Source organism: Ostrinia furnacalis, unplaced genomic scaffold (genome assembly GCF_004193835.3).
Source record: "Ostrinia furnacalis isolate ACB-3 unplaced genomic scaffold, ASM419383v2 OfSCF4102, whole genome shotgun sequence".
NCBI lineage: Eukaryota > Metazoa > Arthropoda > Insecta > Lepidoptera > Crambidae > Ostrinia > Ostrinia furnacalis.
The window spans coordinates 435,618-454,049 of NW_021134341.1; the positions used below are offsets into that span (position 1 = coordinate 435,618).

General features: G+C 47.1%; 2 protein-coding genes across 9 annotated transcripts in view; one reads left to right on the forward strand and one right to left on the reverse strand.

The window, feature by feature from the left end:
• LOC114358695 (supervillin) overlaps window positions 1-18,432 on the forward strand; it is a 57,699-nt gene that overhangs the window by 31,321 nt on the left and 7,946 nt on the right. For 4 of the 7 annotated variants that reach the window (XM_028312724.1, XM_028312718.1, XM_028312723.1 and 1 more), the window contains 9 exons: window positions 367-533; window positions 1,286-1,358; window positions 2,384-2,492; window positions 3,911-4,079; window positions 4,753-4,904; window positions 6,073-6,233; window positions 8,383-8,495; window positions 9,191-10,869; window positions 11,609-11,707. In XM_028312724.1, the coding sequence (XP_028168525.1) occupies window positions 367-533; window positions 1,286-1,358; window positions 2,384-2,492; window positions 3,911-4,079; window positions 4,753-4,904; window positions 6,073-6,233; window positions 8,383-8,495; window positions 9,191-10,869; window positions 11,609-11,707 (2,722 nt within the window). Of the gene's footprint in view, window positions 1-366; window positions 534-1,285; window positions 1,465-2,383; window positions 2,493-3,910; window positions 4,080-4,752; window positions 4,905-6,072; window positions 6,234-8,382; window positions 8,496-9,190; window positions 10,870-11,608; window positions 11,708-18,432 lie in introns of all 7 variants that reach the window. The other 3 variants (XM_028312722.1, XM_028312721.1, XM_028312720.1) reach the window with 3 other exon arrangements.
• LOC114358696 (uncharacterized) lies at window positions 12,262-17,286 on the reverse strand. Of its 2 annotated transcripts, none has more exons than XM_028312725.1 (2): window positions 14,955-17,286; window positions 12,262-12,893 (listed from the first exon to the last, which is right to left on the reverse strand). In XM_028312725.1, exons 1-2 carry the CDS (start codon window positions 16,963-16,965, stop codon window positions 12,451-12,453), a joined length of 2,454 nt encoding a protein of 817 aa, XP_028168526.1. In that variant the 5' UTR covers window positions 16,966-17,286; the 3' UTR covers window positions 12,262-12,450. The 2 variants fall into 2 exon arrangements, with proteins under 2 accessions (XP_028168526.1, XP_028168527.1); XM_028312726.1 differs by having other exon boundaries at window positions 12,262-12,890; window positions 14,952-17,286.

An 18,432-nucleotide genomic window follows, 5' to 3' on the forward strand; every position in this document is an offset into this window, starting at 1 on the left:
TAACAATAAGTTTGAGTAACCAACTTGGTGTGAACACTTACAAAGGTTACGCGAGTTTATACACCTTGACAGATTACTAAATTGAAATGTTAATATACTTGACAGTTTAATAATAAGTTTTTTTAACAACTACATAATTATTTAGCTCTTTTTAATCGTAGGTCTACACTATATGTATCAATTTGTCAGCTCAAATATGGGTACAATGTGACAAGTTTTTAAAACAATACAATTATGTTCCTTGTCCCGTCATTCGACAATCATCTAGTAGCGTCGTCTCTGTACCATTTCCTTGATTTTCATCGAGAACGATATGAAGCAAGTCTCCCCACTTTTGTTCCAGCTTCAATTGTTTTTCTTCCACAGGGATGGCGCAAACGCGTCCCACAGAGCGATGCGTCCCTGTTCACCGTAGCGGGACGGCTGGAACGGGACAAGGTGGCCACTGCCACGCCGCCGCTGACGCCGCCGCCGGTCGCCACGCCGCCCGCCGCCGTCGCCTCGCCTGGAGTACCAGCCCCGAACACCTTCAGGTATGTTTTAAAATGGAATGGTGTCAGAAAAATGGCTTCTTTTTTCCCAGTAAGAGAGGGTCGTTTTTCTTCCAAGTGATCTGTTAATGAAGATGATGATTTCGGCTTGATATGAAGAATTACACCTTGAATACATCAGGGACAATCTCAATGAAATCTTTCAACATTTATATGGAAAATTTTACGTATTTTCGTTTGAGATCACCGAGAGCTGAAAACATCATCCAACAGTTAGTTTCATAGTGTATTCTCGACTTTCAAGCTTAAAGATGATATATCATCAGTTTTGTATACAAAACCCAACATTTGTTTTAAAATTCCGTAAATCTTGCATACGTCTTTGTATGATATACTGTGAAAATAGTCACCCGATTTCTATCCTGTCTAAGGGATTTAACTAAGGGGATTGATTTATGTCACACCACTACAGAAGTCAGTCACATTATAATGCCAAAATTTAAGAGACATGTTCATCATGCCTATAGCAACACAAAACGTTCGTTCTTTTCAGCCGAAAGACGTCCACTGCTGGACAAAGGCCTTCCCCAAGTTTTTCCACAAAGACCGGTTCTGCGCCGCTCGCATCCAGTGTGTTTTTCCAGTGATGGTATATGGATCTGAGACGCAGTCGCTTACTATGGGCCTCATAAGAAGGCTCAAGGTCAACCAAAGGGCGACGGAGCGTGCTATGCTCGGAGTTTCCCTGCGTGATCCAAACACAAACCGTAAAACTAAAATAATTTCTTTTACAGATCTCGCAAACAACCATCGTCGCCCCCTAACGGCTTCCCCTCCGGCCCGCTTCGGTCAGCATCATGCGCTGTGGTCAGCGCAGCCGTCGAGAAGCCGAAGGAGCCGGCGCGGCCCGACCGCGAGTCGTTCAAGCGCAGCCACTCCGTCAGCGAGAGCATCAGCTCGAGGCTGGAAGAGAGTGAGTCATTGTTTGTTCCTAGATGTTCCTAGTCGATGCTTTGATAGTGACAGCAATGAAAACGCTGAAGAAGGAAAGGAGCCCGCGCAAACTGACCGCGAGTCGTTCAAGCGCAGCCACTCCGTCAGCGAGAGCATCAGCTCGCGGCTGGAAGAGAGTGAGTCACTCCTAATGATTTGCAGCAGTTCTTTGATGAAAGTTATAGCAATCGACAAGCCGAAGGGACCGCTGTGGTCAGCGTTTTGCGTTGTATGTAGTCAGCGCGGCCACCATCGAGAAGCGAGAGCAACAGCTCGAGGCTGGAAGAGAGTGAGTCACTCCATATGATTTGCAGCAGGTTCTTTGGTAGAAGAAATAAGCCGAAGGTCAGCATCATGCGCTGTGGTCAGCGCAGCCGTCGAGAAGCCGAAGGAGCCGGCGCGGCCCGACCGCGAGTCGTTCAAGCGCAGCCACTCCGTCAGCGAGAGCATCAGCTCGCGGCTGGAAGAGAGTGAGTCACTCCTAATGATTTGCAGCAGTACTTTGATGAAAGCGATAAGCTGAAGGAATAGGGACCGCTTCGGTCAGCATCATGCGCTGTGGTCAGCGCGGCCGCCGTTGAGAAGCCGAAGGAGCCGGCGCGGCCCGACCGCGAGTCGTTCAAACGCAGCCACTCCGTCAGCGAGAGCATCAGCTCGAGGTTGGAAGAGAGTGAGTCATTGTTTGTTCCTAGATGTTCTTAGTCGATGCTTTGATAGTGACAGCAATGAAAAAGCTGAAGGAAGAAAGGAGCCCGCGCGAACTGACCGCGAGTCGTTCAAGCGCAGCCACTCCATCAGTGAGAGCATCAGCTCGAGGCTGGAAGAGAGTGAGTCACTCCATATGATTTGCAGCAGGTTCTTTGGTAAAAGTAATAAGCCGAAGGTCAGCAGTAGCTGTGGTCAGCGCAGCCGCCGTCGAGAAGCCGAAGGAACCGGCGCGGCCCGACCGCGAGTCGTTCAAGCGCAGCCACTCCGTCAGCGAGAGCATCAGCTCGAGGCTGGAAGAGAGTGAGTCATTGTTTGTTCCTAGATGTTCCTAGTCGATGCTTTGATAGTGACAGCAATGAAAAAGCTGAAGGAGGAAAGGAGCCCGCGCGAACTGACCGCGAGTCGTTCAAGCGCAGCCACTCCGTCAGCGAGAGCTTCAGCTCGAGGCTGGCAGAGAGTGAGTCACTCCTAATGATTTGCAGCAGTTCTTTGATGAAAGCGATAGCAATGACCAGCCGAAGTGACCGGGACCACTTCGGTCAACGTCGTGGGCTGTGGTCAGCGCAGCCGCCGTCGATTCATTGTTTGTTCCTAGTCGATGCTTTGATAGTGACAGCAATGAAAAAGCTGAAGGAGGAAAGGAGCCCGCGCGAACTGACCGCGAGTCGTTCAAGCGCAGCCACTCCGTCAGCGAAAGCATCAGCTCGAGGCTGGAAGAGAGTGAGTCACTCCTAATGATTTGCAGCAAGTTCTTTGATGAAAGCGATAAGCTGAAGGAACCCGCTTCGGTCAGAGTCGTGCGCTGTGGTCAGCGCAGCCGCCGTCGAGAAGCCGAAGGAGCCGGCGCGACTCGACCGCGAGTAGTTCAAGCGCAGCCACTCCGTCAGCGAGAGCATCAGCTCGAGGCTGGAAGAGAGTGAGTCACTGCAATTGATTTGCAGCAGTTTTTTGATGAAAGCGATAAGCTGAAGGCACCGGAACCGCTTCGGTCAGCGTCGTGCGCTGTGGTCAGCGCAGCCGTCGAGAAGTCGAAGGAGCCGGCGCGGCCCGACCGCGAGTCGTTCAAGCGCAGCCATTCCGTCAGTGAGAGCATCAGCTCGAGGCTGGAAGAGAGTGAGTCACTCCAAATGATTTGCAGCAGTACTTTAATGAAAGCGATAAGCTGAAGGAACAGGGACCGCTTCGGTCAGCATCATGCGCTGTGGTCAGCGCAGCCGCCGTCGAGAAGCCGAAGGAGCCGGCGCGGCCCGACTGCGAGTCGTTCAAGCGCAGCCACTCCGTCAGCGAGAGCATCAGATCGAGGCTGGAAGAGAGTGAGTCACTCCAAATGATTTGCAGCAGATCTTTGATGAAAGCGATAAGCTGAAGGCACCGGGACCGCTGTGGTCAGCGTAGACGCCATCGCACACGTCTGCGCCACACTGCAGTAGGCCCTTTCTTGTGAAGATGGTTTGGTTTATCGTTATAGTGATGGTAAAAAATGATGTCAAACTTGCCAGCTTTCCAAGCTTATTCTTCGCCTGCATTTTCTAGTAATAATTGAGTACTATATCTCACAATTTCAATGCCAGTGAACTTACTGTCCAAAAAGTAATTCTGTGCTTCGGTAGTTCCTACCGGGCAAGAGTATAACTATGACCAAGTTCACACCGTATTCTTATATTTAAGGCGATCTGTCTTTTATTTTTCACAAATTTTTAAATTGATCTCTGTTACAGAAGACGAAGGCTCCCCCGGCGCGGAAAAGACCGGGTGCGCAGTTCGGGTACCGAGGGCTGATGATGAGACCTTCCACGCGTTCTTCGCGCCTCTACAGCAGCAGGAGAGGACCCACGACCTGGGAGGAGACGTGGACCTCGACGCCATTGATAGCGGGTCTAGGCAATTGTGAGTGGATGGAAATAACAAGTTTGACATGCTTTCTGTTACATATAGCTTAGTCATTCTATGCTGTAAGACTTATTTCGTCATGTGGACTCGTATTCCTGAACGAGCTTTATTACTTCATTTCAACTGCTGGACAATGGATTCGCTTAAGGATTTCCACAACGACCAGTCTTGTGGTTCCACAAGTCCTGTTTTGCCACTGGAGTGCTCTTTGGTCCCAACGGTCATCAATGACTATGCTGATACCAGAATCTGGATTTTTGTCGAGTATTTTTTAATTTAAATGTAGGTATATAGTCTGATCGCCGAGCACGTAGAATTCCGTCCAATGACCCCAAACTACCCATCCTTATCGCTCGCGCGTAATTATATTGCTGTCGCGCTCGCACACTCACTGCGAGCGCCCGTCGCACAGTCGCTAAGGATGGGTAGCTTGGGGTCATTGGACAAAATTCTACGTGCTCGGAGACCGGGCTTTAGTCTAATGTGTATTCCTGGATGTAACTTTTTTTTCTCTTTACTGCTACTTGGCGATCTTTTTCGTGAAACATTAATTCAATCACTTCTGCGTTTCCAATCTCACAACGAATGCCCCAAGAACCGTCTTGGAGTATTCGTTATGAGTCGAGTCCAATAAGTCATCTCTAACGACTGTATATTTGTGTTACCACAGACTGGCGAGCGACTGGGCGCGTCGTGCCAAGCGCGAGAGGCGTCACGCTGCCTCGCGGAACCCTCTCAAAGCATTGGCTGCCCGTACTGACCTCCGGGAGGAGTACGTGGCTCCACCTTCCACTATTCGCGAACAACTCTTCAAGGAGAAGGGTAAGTGTTCCTATAAGATGATGCGCTTCTGTTTTCTCGTCTTGGCGAGAGCACTACTGTGTCCCCAGACAATGGTGATCGTGTATAAATGGGACTACTATGTAAGATGTCAGTTTCTATTAGTCCGAGTGATTTCTGTGTATTAATATAATATGTATTGATGAATTACCAAAAAAGTGTGTTCGTATCTGTTGTCACACATAGTAGCTTCACTTAGTTTGAGACTCCGTATAAAAGAGTATAATGCCCGTTTTCACCATCAATCCTTAATTTTTAAGTTACCCCTATGACAACAAAATTCATATTATATCAATGGTTACCATAGGGGTCACTTAAAAATAAGGGATTGATGGTGAAAACAGGCATAAATGATTTATATTCACACGCACACTCACTGTAGGCGCCCGTCGCACAGTCGCGACAGCAATAAATTATATTGCTGTCGCGACTGTGCGACGGGCGCGAGCGATAAGGATGGGTAGCTTGGGGTCATTGGACAAAATTCTACGTGCTCACGGACCAGGCTTTAGTGTCTGCAAGACATACGCAGCCATTGCTGCGTAATGGGTAACCCATTGAGAGCGTCTCCACAAATGATTTTCCAAAGAAAAGCATGGGCACTTTCTGTGTTCCATCTCAAAATTATAAACATCCAGACACTCCCATCACGACTACTTTGATACAAAAACACATAGATGTTCATGATTTAATTTTTTAAACCCCCGAAGTAAACAAGGAGATTTTATCAAAACTTTCATTGAGCTATCAGAGGTGGAAATGTGTAAAGCAATCGTTATCATTTGACAGTTCATAACGTACGATTATTCTGTTAAACGCTTTCGTACTTTATGAACTGTCAAATGATTAAGATTGCTTTACACAATGATGACTAATTATCGTTTTAGCGCTCACCAGTTGGCGCCACTGTAGAGTAAGGTCCTGTCACTTGCTAGTAGCGAAGACAGTGGCGCCGGCTGGTGAGCGCTAAAGTGCTAGGAGGACTATCGCATTTGCACTCATCAAGATGGCGCCACTGTAGAGTAAGGTCCTGTCAATCGCCAGGGGTGCCAACTGTTAAGTATAAAAACGATAGCCCTCATTCCACCGCTGGTGTCATGCTAACTGCTAAACAAATGAACCGATTTTGACCATCCTCTTCTTTCTTCAGTGACGGCGAACTGCGGTCTAGCGGCCGAAGCCCTAGCGGCGCTGGCCACCAAAGAAGACTTCTCGAACGTGGCGCTCCGCTCGGCCTCCGCCGCCTGCGTGCCCGCGCACGGGGCCAAGCCCACGATGCTCCTGCAGGTCAAGGGCAGGAGGCGCGTTCAGGTAACACCACACAATAATATACTACGTACAGAACGTTTTCAGACAGATATTTCGACAACCCAGGACAGACTGTCCTGAGCCCAAATACAGAAAGTTTTCATCGCGAAGGTATTAAAAAAATGACTACTCAATGCCGTCAACAATATGTGTAAAGCCTGGTCCGTGAGCACGTAGAATCCCGTCCAATGACCCCAAGCTACCTATCCTTATCGCTCGCGCGTAATTATATTGCTGTCGCGACTGTGCGACGCGCGCCCGCAGTGAGTGTGCGAGCGCGACAGCAACATAATTACGTGCGAGCGACAAGGATGGGCAGCTTGGGGTCATTGGACGGGATTCTACGTGCTCACGGACCAGGCTTTAGTAAGTCGTGCACTGTTAGGTTTACATACGTCAGTGATCGGCACTATGCCGATGGGATAGGGCTGACTGCTACAAGCTGTGTCGCCATCTAGCGCACCACGCGTGTATTTTTCCTTCTTTCCATAGCGAATACGCGCGCGTACGTCACTCACTACTCGCTCGCGAATCACTTGTGGAGTAAACGGCGGTTAAACCGCGCGTGTTTTGTTTTCGATGTCTACTCGGGGAGATGAACAGGCCTGCTATAGCTTAAAAGTAATTCTGTTTTTCGTCATCTTGATCTCGGTCTCTCATCTCGATGCGGCTTGATAAATGATAAGGTTGTTAAAACCATCGATGGTCGCTCGCCACCAAAGAGGACTTCTCGAACGTGGCGCTCCGCTCGGCCTCCGCCGCCTGCGTGCCCGCGCACGGGGCCAAGCCCACGATGCTCCTGCAGGTCAAGGGCAGGAGGCGCGTTCAGGTAACACCACACAACAATATGTACTATTCCAGTCATTTGGTACAACATAATAGGTTGCCGAACAGATAGAATTTCGTACAATGACCCTTAGCTACCCTATCCCTATCGCTCGGGCGTAATTGTATTGTTGTACTGCTCGCACACTCACTTGCAAAGTTGAAATTCGGGACGAGCACATCAACTTTTTTAAAACTTTCCAGACAAAACTACCAAATTACTGGACTTTACGTACAGAAAGTTTTCTTCGCGAAGGTATTTAAAAGAATGTCCACTCAATGTCGTCAATAATATGGTGTCATTTAGTGTATCTCAGAGTCGAGCACCGTTTCGTTTACATACATCAGTGATCGGCACTGTGCCGATGCGACAGGGCTGACTGCTACGAGAAGCTACTGTGTCGCCATCTAGCGTCACGAACGCGTATTTTTTCTTCTTTCCATAGCGTATACGCGCGCGTACGTCACTCACTACTCGCTCGTGAATCACTTGTGAAGTAAACGGCGGGTACGCCGCGTGTGTTTTGTTTTCGATGCCTACTCGGGGGGATGAACAGGCCTGCTATAGCTTAAAAGTAATTCTGTTTTTCGTCATCTTGATCTCGGTCTCTCGTCTCGATGCGGCTTGATAAAAGATAAGGTTGTTAAAACCATCGATGGTCGCTCGCCACCAAAGAGGACTTCTCGAACGTGGCGCTCCGCTCGGCCTCCGCCGCCTGCGTGCCCGCGCACGGGGCCAAGCCCACGATGCTCCTGCAGGTCAAGGGCAGGAGGCGCGTTCAGGTAACACCACACAACAATATNTTACATACGTCAGTGATCGGCACTGTGCCGATGCGATAGGACTGACAGCTACAAGAAGCTACTGTGTCGTCATCTAGCGCACCACACGCGTATTTTTTCTTCTTTCCATAGCGTATACGCGCGCGTACGTCACTCACTACTCGCTCGTGAATCACTTGTGAAGTAAACGGCGAGTACGCCGCGCGTGTTTTGTTTTCAAGCCTGCTATAACTGTATTGTATTGTGTCTCGATTTGTTGGTACTTGAAGGGTACTTGAAGCGTTTAAACATATAGCTGTGATTGCCAAGTATTGATTTTTGAATTTTAAAAGCTATATGATCTGTTATATTTTAGGCTATCTTTTGAGAGTACATAATCTTCAAATGGTTGAAACGATCTCTCCCCAAGCGTTTTGACTAAAGAACCGATCGTAATCTTTACTTTCCATATTTGGTTATAAAAACATTTTAATCATGATTTCAGCTCAATCATCAATTTGCTTCTGGTAAATTGACGCTGATGATGTTTTTTTTTTAATTTCAGACTAGGCTCGTGGAGCCAGTGCACACGAACGTGAACCGCGGCGATTGCTTCGTGCTCACCACGCCCGACCAGGTGTACCTCTATATTGGACTCTACGCCAACGTCATAGAGAGGTGAGTCCTTTGAACGGTAATATAAATAGGCAATTGGCATTGTAGGGCAGCGGAGATGTTTGTTGATGATTGATTGAAAGGTCGTGTTTCACAAATGTAGTTTATTGCCAGGTCTGCACAGTTTAAGATAATACAGCACAATCACAAGTGTAATGGCCGGAGTACGAAACGCTACTGGGCGCGATGGCGCTCAAATACAAACGTCACAAGACCGAACGAATGAAAGAACAATTCGACGACTGTCATCGAATTGTTACTCACTTCTTCTAAGTACTGACATTGCTAATAGTGCAAACATCAATGGATAGCACAAATATTTTTTTGGTTTAATATTAAACGTGTGCACTAGGCCCTAATGCACACGTTGGATAATATGTGACTCATGCCAGTTTTCACCATCGATTCCTAATTTTTAAGTGACCCCTATGAAAAGAAAATTCCTGATAGGTAAGTGCTAAAATAGGGGTCACTTAAAAATTTGAGATTGACGGTGAAAACGGGCGTCACTTATGTAAGTCTGCACGGGTGTTTCTTATTAAATTTACTCAGTTCTTTTAGTTTGTCTTAGCTAATAAATATTGTATTTTTGAATTTATATTAGTCACTTATTTCCCGGGTTATTGTCAAGAAAGATAATTATGATAATCTTCGATCTTTACCATTTGCTAAATACCAATTATATGTTTTTTCCCCAGGAACCGCAGCACCGACATCGCTCTCCACATCCACAACACCAAAGACCTGGGCTGCAAGTCCACCGGCGTCGTCAAGATCGACGAGCAGACCAAGAACTACTCCAACAAACACTGGAACCAGTTCTGGTCGCTCCTCGGCATCACAGAGGCCGTTGAAGACTACAAACCCGTCGAAACTGGTCACGCCGATGAAGACGAGATATACGAGTCCTGTATCGTCCAAACCAACATGTGCTATGAGGTCATGGATGATGAATTGGTTCCCATAGAGGAATACTGGGGACAGATGCCCAAAATCGCCATGCTCCACCAAACTAAGATCATCGTCTTCGATTTCGGATCAGAAATGTACATCTGGTACGGAAAGAATGTGCCATTGGAAAGCCGAAGACGAGCAGCTCAATTGGCTCAAGAATTATTTGATGAAGGGTACAACTATGAGGAGTGCCACATCAACCCGCTTAACGCAGCCATGTACCAAGGCGCGAGGGATTTGGAAACCAACGGAGTCATCAAAACCTCCAAAAGCCGACCCGAATGGGCCATCCTATCCAAGATCACACAGCACATGGAAACCATTCTGTTCAAAGAGAAATTCCTCGACTGGCCTGATTACTCCCGAGTCATCAAAATCAAAGCGCCCGAGAACAAATCTAGCAGTACTGAAATCACGCCCTGTGACGCCGAAGAAATGTGGTCGAATGAGTACCAGGACCCAGATCTCATTTTAGAAGGGTCTCACATCGGCCGCGGCACCAATTACTACGATAAAGAAAATATGAGGCACTACGACATCAAAACCAAGTCGGTTTGCAAGTGGGTGATTCAGGAGTACGATTTCCAGAAGGTTGAAAACGACGCTGAAATTGGCGAGTTCTTCTCGGGTGATAGTTATATCATCAGATGGGAGTACCAGATCACTGTTACGGGCAGAGAATTGAATGGGAAGCCTTCAAAGCACAACGTCACTGGTCGCGATCGGTGCGCATATTTCTGCTGGCAGGGCAAAGATGCCTCTTCAAACGAAAAAGGCGCTGCGGCCTTGTTGACCGTCGAATTAGACCGAGAAAAAGGTCCTCAAGTGAGAGTAGCGCAAGGCAACGAGCCCCCAGCGTTCCTGAATCTCTTCCAAGGCAATCTGATCATCCACCAAGGGAAAAGGGACACCGATAAGAGCCGGTATCGCTTATTCGTCACTCGCGGCAACTTATCCAACGAAGCGTACCTCCTCCAAGTGCCGTGTTCAGTGAGACAGCTACGGAGTCGCGGATCGCTGTTGTTAGTCGACACCGAGAAAGGTTGCTTATACATCTGGCACGGGGCTCGCAGTTTGAAGCACACCAAAAACATTGCCATAGAGTTAGCGAATAAGTTGATCGCGCGGAAGTCCGGGTACCTCTTCGGTTTGAACGCTTCGGATGTGAAGATAACTGAGGTCAAAGAGGGGGAGGAGCCTAAGGAGGTGTTGGAGGCGTTGGGCGTGGCCAACAAGCAGTACTATAATTCTGTTTTGGGAGGGGGTAGAGACGTGGGGGGTGATACTACGGCGCGGCTGTTCCATTTCACGGACCTGAGCGGGCAGTTCGAAGCGAATGAGATGCTGTCGCCGCTGCGGCACGAGCACCTGGTGACACCCTTCCCTTTTGAACAAAAGGAGTTGTATTCGGCTTCGCAACCAGGTGAGAATATGCATCATACACTTCACGTACAGTTGTTGCAATTCACGAAGGCAAGTGAGCTTTACATGTGTGGTGGCTCGCCACTGTTCGTTTTTCAAATGTTTTGATAGACATTACACTATTGTTATGTGCATGTACACGTACACACACAAGTAAAGTTCATTTGCCTTCGTGAGTTGCAAGAACTATAACCGATTTTAGCCCATGACTTCATTCACTCTGAATTCGATAAAGGTTTCATAAAATCACGTGTTATTGTTATAAAGGTTCACTTAATACGCCTATTAGCTTTTAATTGGAGAAATCACCAACATCCATAAAGCCTCAACCTAGCGTGTATGATATCAGTTTGTATAAATATCAATTAATAGCAACAGTTTGTAAGCCACTCCAGCAACGTAACATTTTAGGGAAATGTCTAAAGAATAATAAGGATCAAATAACATCTTTCATTTGATAATTTTCTCAATTAAAGCCAGATGCTTTCCTAATAAACTCAGATCACGCCCCTCATTTAGCCTAGGCGCTGACCACCGATTTTTTGTCGGCCGATAGTTGGATCGGGCTGTTAATCAGTACGGAGATGTATGAAAGTGCGCTACACCGATTTGGTATCGGCCGATTCTTCATAAAAATCGGGCCCAATCGACCAACTAAAAATCGGTGGTCTGTGCCTAGACTTACCCAATAACCCATAGCAATATGAGCACACTATTAATCGTATGTTATCTTTTGGCAGCCCTGTTCCTGCTGGACGACGGCAGCAACGTGTGGCTGTGGCAGGGCTGGTGGCCGCGCGGCGAGGACGGCGAGCTCGAACCCGCGGAGAGGAATGCCGGTTAGTAATATACGTTTTTCTTCTTACTAGTTTATCCCCTTCTAGCTGCTCCCCTTTCCAACTGCTCCCCCTTGAAGTAATCCATAAGTTAGAATGCAGGTTAGTTATACCTCTTTCCCTGTTGACAATTTCTCCCCTTTATAATATCTTCCCCTTCCAACTACTCCCCCTTGAAGTAATCCATAAGTTATCAGATACTCCCGATCTTTAACATTTCCAGACAAATATTTTTCACCAAAATACTCCTCTTTCAACTACTCTTTTCTTATCTATTTATCGCCTTACTATCTTTACTTTTCTATGTTATTAGAATAGGACCACTTCCACTCTTCACGGATTTGTGACTAAGGCCTAGTTTCTGAATTGATCTTTACGTTGAGCGTGCTCTTTCTAGTCTCAATTCAGAAACCGGAGGTAAAGGACAGATAATGCGGTCTCTCCAAATTGATTGACCAGCGTAATAAGTATAGCCCATGTGCCTCTTGTTCTTGAATTTTTTCATGCTAAATGACCTAATGATAAATAATTAATTAAAATAAAGTGTTATAGGCGTATAAGTAGGTTTAAATGGTTTATTCACTAAAGACAATCTTATAAACGTGACACACAAGTAGATTTTACAAATTACAAAGCAGAAAAGACAAAAGAAAACAGTGAGAAACAAAACGCGCCGGCCCCGCGGCTCGTGACGCGCGCACCGTTTGCCTTTCTGAGACGGACTGGCCGACGAGGGGCGCCGGAGTTTATGAGCGCGGTGTGCGTAGGCGGGGCGAGCGGCGGAGCGGGCTAGTGGCAGTCACGGGAGACACAGCACTCCTGGTTCGCAGTAAAACATCGCGCGCTATATCCTCCCCCTCCAAGCCATCAGAAGACATCGAGGATGGCTTGGCAACCGGTACTTTACGCCGCGGTCTTCCCCTCTTACGGCCGTGCACGATTGCGGTATTCGAATCACCGACATAAGGTGTGAGTAGACTGGCATGATACTTCCCTCGAGGGTTACTATCTCTATCTACAATTTCATAGGTGGTAGGTGAAACTACTTTTGAAATACGATAGGGACCTTCGCGCCTAGGAGCAAATTTACTCGTAAATCCTTTTGCTGCCTGACTAAGGCGATGACTTTCTATAAGAACGAGGTCTCCTTCGTTGTAGATGGGTCCAGTTCGTCGGTTCTTATCCGCAGCATCCTTGCGAAGATCTTGCTGGTGTTCAACTCGCCATTTTACATCTTGTAGGCGACGTACAAAATCTTCTAAGTAGGGTGTAATCTGAGGCACATAATTTTCCTGATTTACGACGGCTCGCAGATCATTATTAATTTCGATTGGAGATCGAAACTCACGTGCAAAAGTTAGATATGCGGCGGTATGACCAGTACCTTGGTTAGGAGCAGTATTTAACGCGAATTGGACTGCTGGCAATGCTTCCGGCCAACGACGATGCTCGGGGTCAATTAAAATTGCCAACATTTGCTTCATCTCGCGGTTCTTCCGTTCAGCGGGATTGGCCTCAGGATGGTACACTGGTATTAAGTTCTGTTGAACTCCCAAGACATGCATGGCTTTCTGCATGACCGCCGATACGAACTGGGTGCCATTGTCAGAGATGATTCTGCGTGCAAATCCATATCTCAAGAAAATTTCTTCTATCAATATTTTGGCACAGTTTTCAGCAGTAGCTTCGGCTAAGGGGAAAAGTTCAATCCATCGACTCGCTGTGTCTTCCACCAAAAATATCCACTTTTCACCCTTGCTGCCTTCAGGCAAAGGACCAAACAAATCCATGGCGAGGACTTCAAAGCGTTGTTGTAGGGCGGGTGTCTGCAGAAGACCAGCAGGTTTAAGATTAGTCGGCTTAAATTTCTGACAAAGGTCACACGATTTGAGGTATTTAAATACGTATTGCCGCATATTGGGAAAATAAAATCTTTCCTTGATTTTCTTCAATGTGCGCTCTAAGCCTAAATGTCCAGCTGTAGGAGCATCGTGCAGTTCCTTCATGATCTCTGCACGCATACATTCTGGTACTACCAATTGTGGTTCCTCAGATTCTCCGTCTGGATCAAAACGAAAAAGAACTCCTTGTGATAGATAATAACCTCGATCCGTCCATTTAGAAGAGTCATCATTATTTTCAAAGTCCAAAAGGATTTTCTGAACTTCCGGATCTTCCAGTTGTAACTTACGCAATTCTTCAGAACTACGGTGAGGTAGATCAATGGACACTGGACAGATATCACAAGTGGTGTTGTCGTCAGTTTCGAGTTCAGAACACACAGGGCGGCTAAGAGTATCTGCTACTACATTCACTTTTCCTGGAGTATATTCAACATCAAGGTTAAAAGCTTGAATCTTCAAAGCCCACCGGGCCAGTCGCCCGCTTGGGGTTTTCAAAGACAGCAGCCACTTTAAAGGTTGGTGGTCTGTCGCAATGCGAACTTGGGCACCTTCGAGGTAACCTCGAAACTTCTCAAGGGCCCATACCACAGCCAATGCTTCCCTTTCAGTGGTCGAGTAATTTCGCTCGGCTGACGATAATAACCTACTGGCATATTCAATAGGCTTCTCAGACATTGGAGTTGGACCCTGCATTAGTACTGCACCCAGTGCATAGGCACTGGCGTCTGTACGCAGAATAAAAGGTTCATCAAAGTCTGGTTGTCGTAAGATTGGACTTGATGAAAGACTCTTCTTAAGAGCTTCATGGGCTGCAGTCTCCCTCTCTTCCCATTTCCATGGTTTATTTTTCTTGGTTAAATCGGACAAAGGTTGTGCGATTTCTGAAAATCTTGGAATAAATTTCCGAAACCACGCACAGGTTTGCAAGAAAGTCCGTAATTCTTTTAAATTCGTAGGAGGCTTCATTTCTTGTATAGCTTGGATTTTCATGGGATCCGGTTCGATACCTTTAGTGGTAATTACATGTCCTAAGTATGTTACCCTTTCTCTGGCAAAAACACACTTTTCTCTGTTGGCTTTCAGATTAAACAGACGAAGACGGTCGAAAACCAGCTGCAGGTCACGCAAATGAGAGTCAAGGTCGTCCGAGATAACTAAAATATCGTCAAGATATGCCACGACTGTCATGCCTTTTGATCCACTATTGCGAATGTCGTTTAAGCCCGAACGGAAACGATCCATTAATCTTTGAAACGTCGACGGTGAGTTTTTCAAGCCAAACGGCATGCGTCGAAACTGAAACGTTCCAAATGGTGAAACAAAAGCAGTTTTGTGTCTGTCTTCAGGAGCTACTTCTACCTGCCAATATCCAGCTTTTAAATCAATGGTGGACATGACGCAATTGCTCTTGGCAGTAGCTAAAATGTCGTCGATTAAGGGAAGCGGATATTTATCAGTACGAGTCACCGCATTTAATTTTCTGTAATCGACGCAAAATCGAGTCTCGCCGTTCTTTTTCGGCACTAGTACCACCGGAGAAGCCCATTCGGACTCTGCTTCCTCTATAATTTCCAGTTCCAGCATTTTGTCAATTTCAGCCCGTATTATCTCCTTCTTAGCAGGTGATACTCTATAAGGCGGGCCTGAAATAGGAAGCGCATTTCCTGTATCTATGCGATGAACAGCTAAACTCGTCGGTCCTCCCCCTGGTTTGAAGATATCTTCATTGACACTAAGGAGTTCAGATAATCTGCTCCGGTCACCCGGACCCAAATTAGTGCCCTCATCCTCGCGAAGACCTAACGACGAGCTGCATACCTGTTGAGATGTTGTATTTTTCTCAAATATCATCGGAAAAATTGTACGTACATTCCGAATAGAATACGTACCCTCATTGAAGTCAAGTATCATGCCAATGTCTTTAATAAAGTTCATACCTAGCAAACTCTCAGTTGCATCAGGCAACATCACAAATTTCACTGGGAGTACTATGTTTAACACTGTAACGTTGACCGTGGCCACATCAACATAATTAGTACAAATACGCCCATCGGCAAATTTTAGTTCAACTAGAATGCTTTCAAAACATTGACCATTATTTGTTAAGTGATTTCTTAGGCTTTTACTACCGATTGAATGTTTAGCACCTGTATCTACAAGTACTTGTCCTATTTCACCGAACACTTTAATGTCAATTACAGGTCGCATGCGTGAATCAAGACCTTTTGTAACATCAATAGATTGAAAAACTGTCTCTGATTTCACTGATTTAGGCACTGAACTTGAGCACTTAGCACACTTTGAACGCACTACACCGGGAGTGCCGCACCCGAAACACGAAATAGGCGGCGACGTCAGCGCTGAGGACGGCCCAGGTTTAGGGCCGGGTCGTTGACTCCTGTCCGAAGTGTCGGTAGAGTGCTGCCGTGTGGCAAGCCGTCGACAATCCTCCTTCAAGTGACCGTATTGCTTGCAATACGCACAGTGTGGACGGCGTTTGCTTTCCGTCAAAGGAGGCAAGTCAGGATGTGTTGCTGATGTGGATGATGATGATGGTCTACTAATTGAGACTGTTGGACGAATCTCATCTACAAGGTCCTCTACTCGGCGGGTTTCGCTTAATAATTCGCCAAATGTGCAAAACATGGTACGAGGAACCTTCTCCCTAATGCGTTGATGCAACAATCCATAGACCATATCAAGTTGTACCTCTTCGCTCAACGAACGTGGCGGCAACTGAGCGAACAGCGCCCGAAGGTTACAAACAAAAACATCCGTCGATTCATTATTGCCTTGTTCTCTGCTAAATATCTGCCTGTATAATTTGTATGGAGGTAAGCGTGGACCAAAAGTTTGCTGAAGCAGCTCTACTGCTTGTGCCCACGAATGTACAGTGGATTTCACACCAAGCCACCATGTCGCAGCTAGGCCGGTTAACAATATAGGCAGGCCTCTGAGAGCTATGCCCTCCTCCATACCTACACACTCTTTGTATGTGGTAATGGCATCAATAAACGTGCGCACGTCGCTTGACTTTTCTCCGTCAAACCGCGCAGTACACTTCGCAAAATTGCCAGAATAAGGTGTTGTACTCACAGGATCACGCGTCAACCTACTGATTAGGAACTCGAACTGCTCGTTGGTTAGGGTCACTGACCCCGCAGCAGCAGCAGGAGGCGCGGCAACAGTAGTGGTTGCCCCATAAGAAGGCTCGTGCATGCCCTCCAACGTCGCGGCAGCAGCGCCTGGCGGACTATAGTCCTGCCGAGGCAGCGGTGGCGAAGCCACATCCGCCGACGTGGCGGTAGTAGAAGCACTTCGATTCATACTGTTTGCACGCGAACGCGTTAGCACCATTACTTTTAAATTGTTTAACTTTATAAGTTTATCCAATCAAATAGTCACTGCGAGTTAACTTGTCCAAAACGCGCTCAAAATCACTCGCGGCGGCCGAAGACGTCGACGGTTAACATGCACAATCACGCCTGTACCGGACGAAGCGCGCCTGAGCGAGCGGGTTGCGCGACGATGACTCGCGTGACGTCACAGTCACGCCTGTACCGGACGAACCTAGCGTCGACCGACGTACGAGGTACTTACGCGCGGAAACTTGCAAGCAAGCATTGTTTGTTTCACAGACTCACAGTTTCACTTAATGTTTATGTTTATGTACAAAAAATAATTCGCCAAATGTGCAAAACATGGTACGAGGAACCTTCTCCCTAATGCGTTGATGCAACAATCCATAGACCATATCAAGTTGTACCTCTTCGCTCAACGAACGTGGCGGCAACTGAGCGAACAGCGCCCGAAGGTTACAAACAAAAACATCCGTCGATTCATTATTGCCTTGTTCTCTGCTAAATATCTGCCTGTATAATTTGTATGGAGGTAAGCGTGGACCAAAAGTTTGCTGAAGCAGCTCTACTGCTTGTGCCCACGAATGTACAGTGGATTTCACACCAAGCCACCATGTCGCAGCTAGGCCGGTTAACAATATAGGCAGGCCTCTGAGAGCTATGCCCTCCTCCATACCTACACACTCTTTGTATGTGGTAATGGCATCAATAAACGTGCGCACGTCGCTTGACTTTTCTCCGTCAAACCGCGCAGTACACTTCGCAAAATTGCCAGAATAAGGTGTTGTACTCACAGGATCACGCGTCAACCTACTGATTAGGAACTCGAACTGCTCGTTGGTTAGGGTCACTGACCCCGCAGCAGCAGCAGGAGGCGCGGCAACAGTAGTGGTTGCCCCATAAGAAGGCTCGTGCATGCCCTCCAACGTCGCGGCAGCAGCGCCTGGCGGACTATAATCCTGCCGAGGCAGCGGTGGCGAAGCCACATCCGCCGACGTGGCGGTAGTAGAAGCACTTCGATTCATACTGTTTGCACGCGAACGCGTTAGCACCATTACTTTAAAATTGTTTATGCGTTTAGAACATCAAATAGTCACTGCGAGCTAACTTGTCCAAAACACGCTCAAAATCACTCGCGGCGGCCGAAGACGTTGACGGTTAACATGCACAATCACGCCTGTACCGGACGAAGCGCGCCTGAGCGAGCGGGTTGCGCGACGACGACTCGCGTGACGTCACAGTCACGCCTGTACCGGACGAACCTAGCGTCGACCGACGTACGAGTACTTACGCGCGGAAACTTGCAAGCAAGCATTGTTTGTTTCACAGACTCACAGTTTCACTTAATGTTTATGTTTATGTTTATGTTTATGTTTATGTACAAAAGATTTACAAAAGTCACTTGGTCTGTAGTCTAACTAACCTACTATATACACACTATAAAACAATAACAGTTAATGTCACA

Bases quoted from the DNA above. Each gene is read 5' to 3' on its own strand.
- LOC114358696 (XM_028312725.1), bottom strand. From the start codon at position 16,965: ATGGTGCTAACGCGTTCGCGTGCAAACAGTATGAATCGAAGTGCTTCT. The intron at 12,894-14,954 runs CTGAAGACAGAC...TTCGCAAGGATG, and splicing joins TTGGCAGGTAGAAGTAGCTC to CTGCGGATAAGAACCGACGA.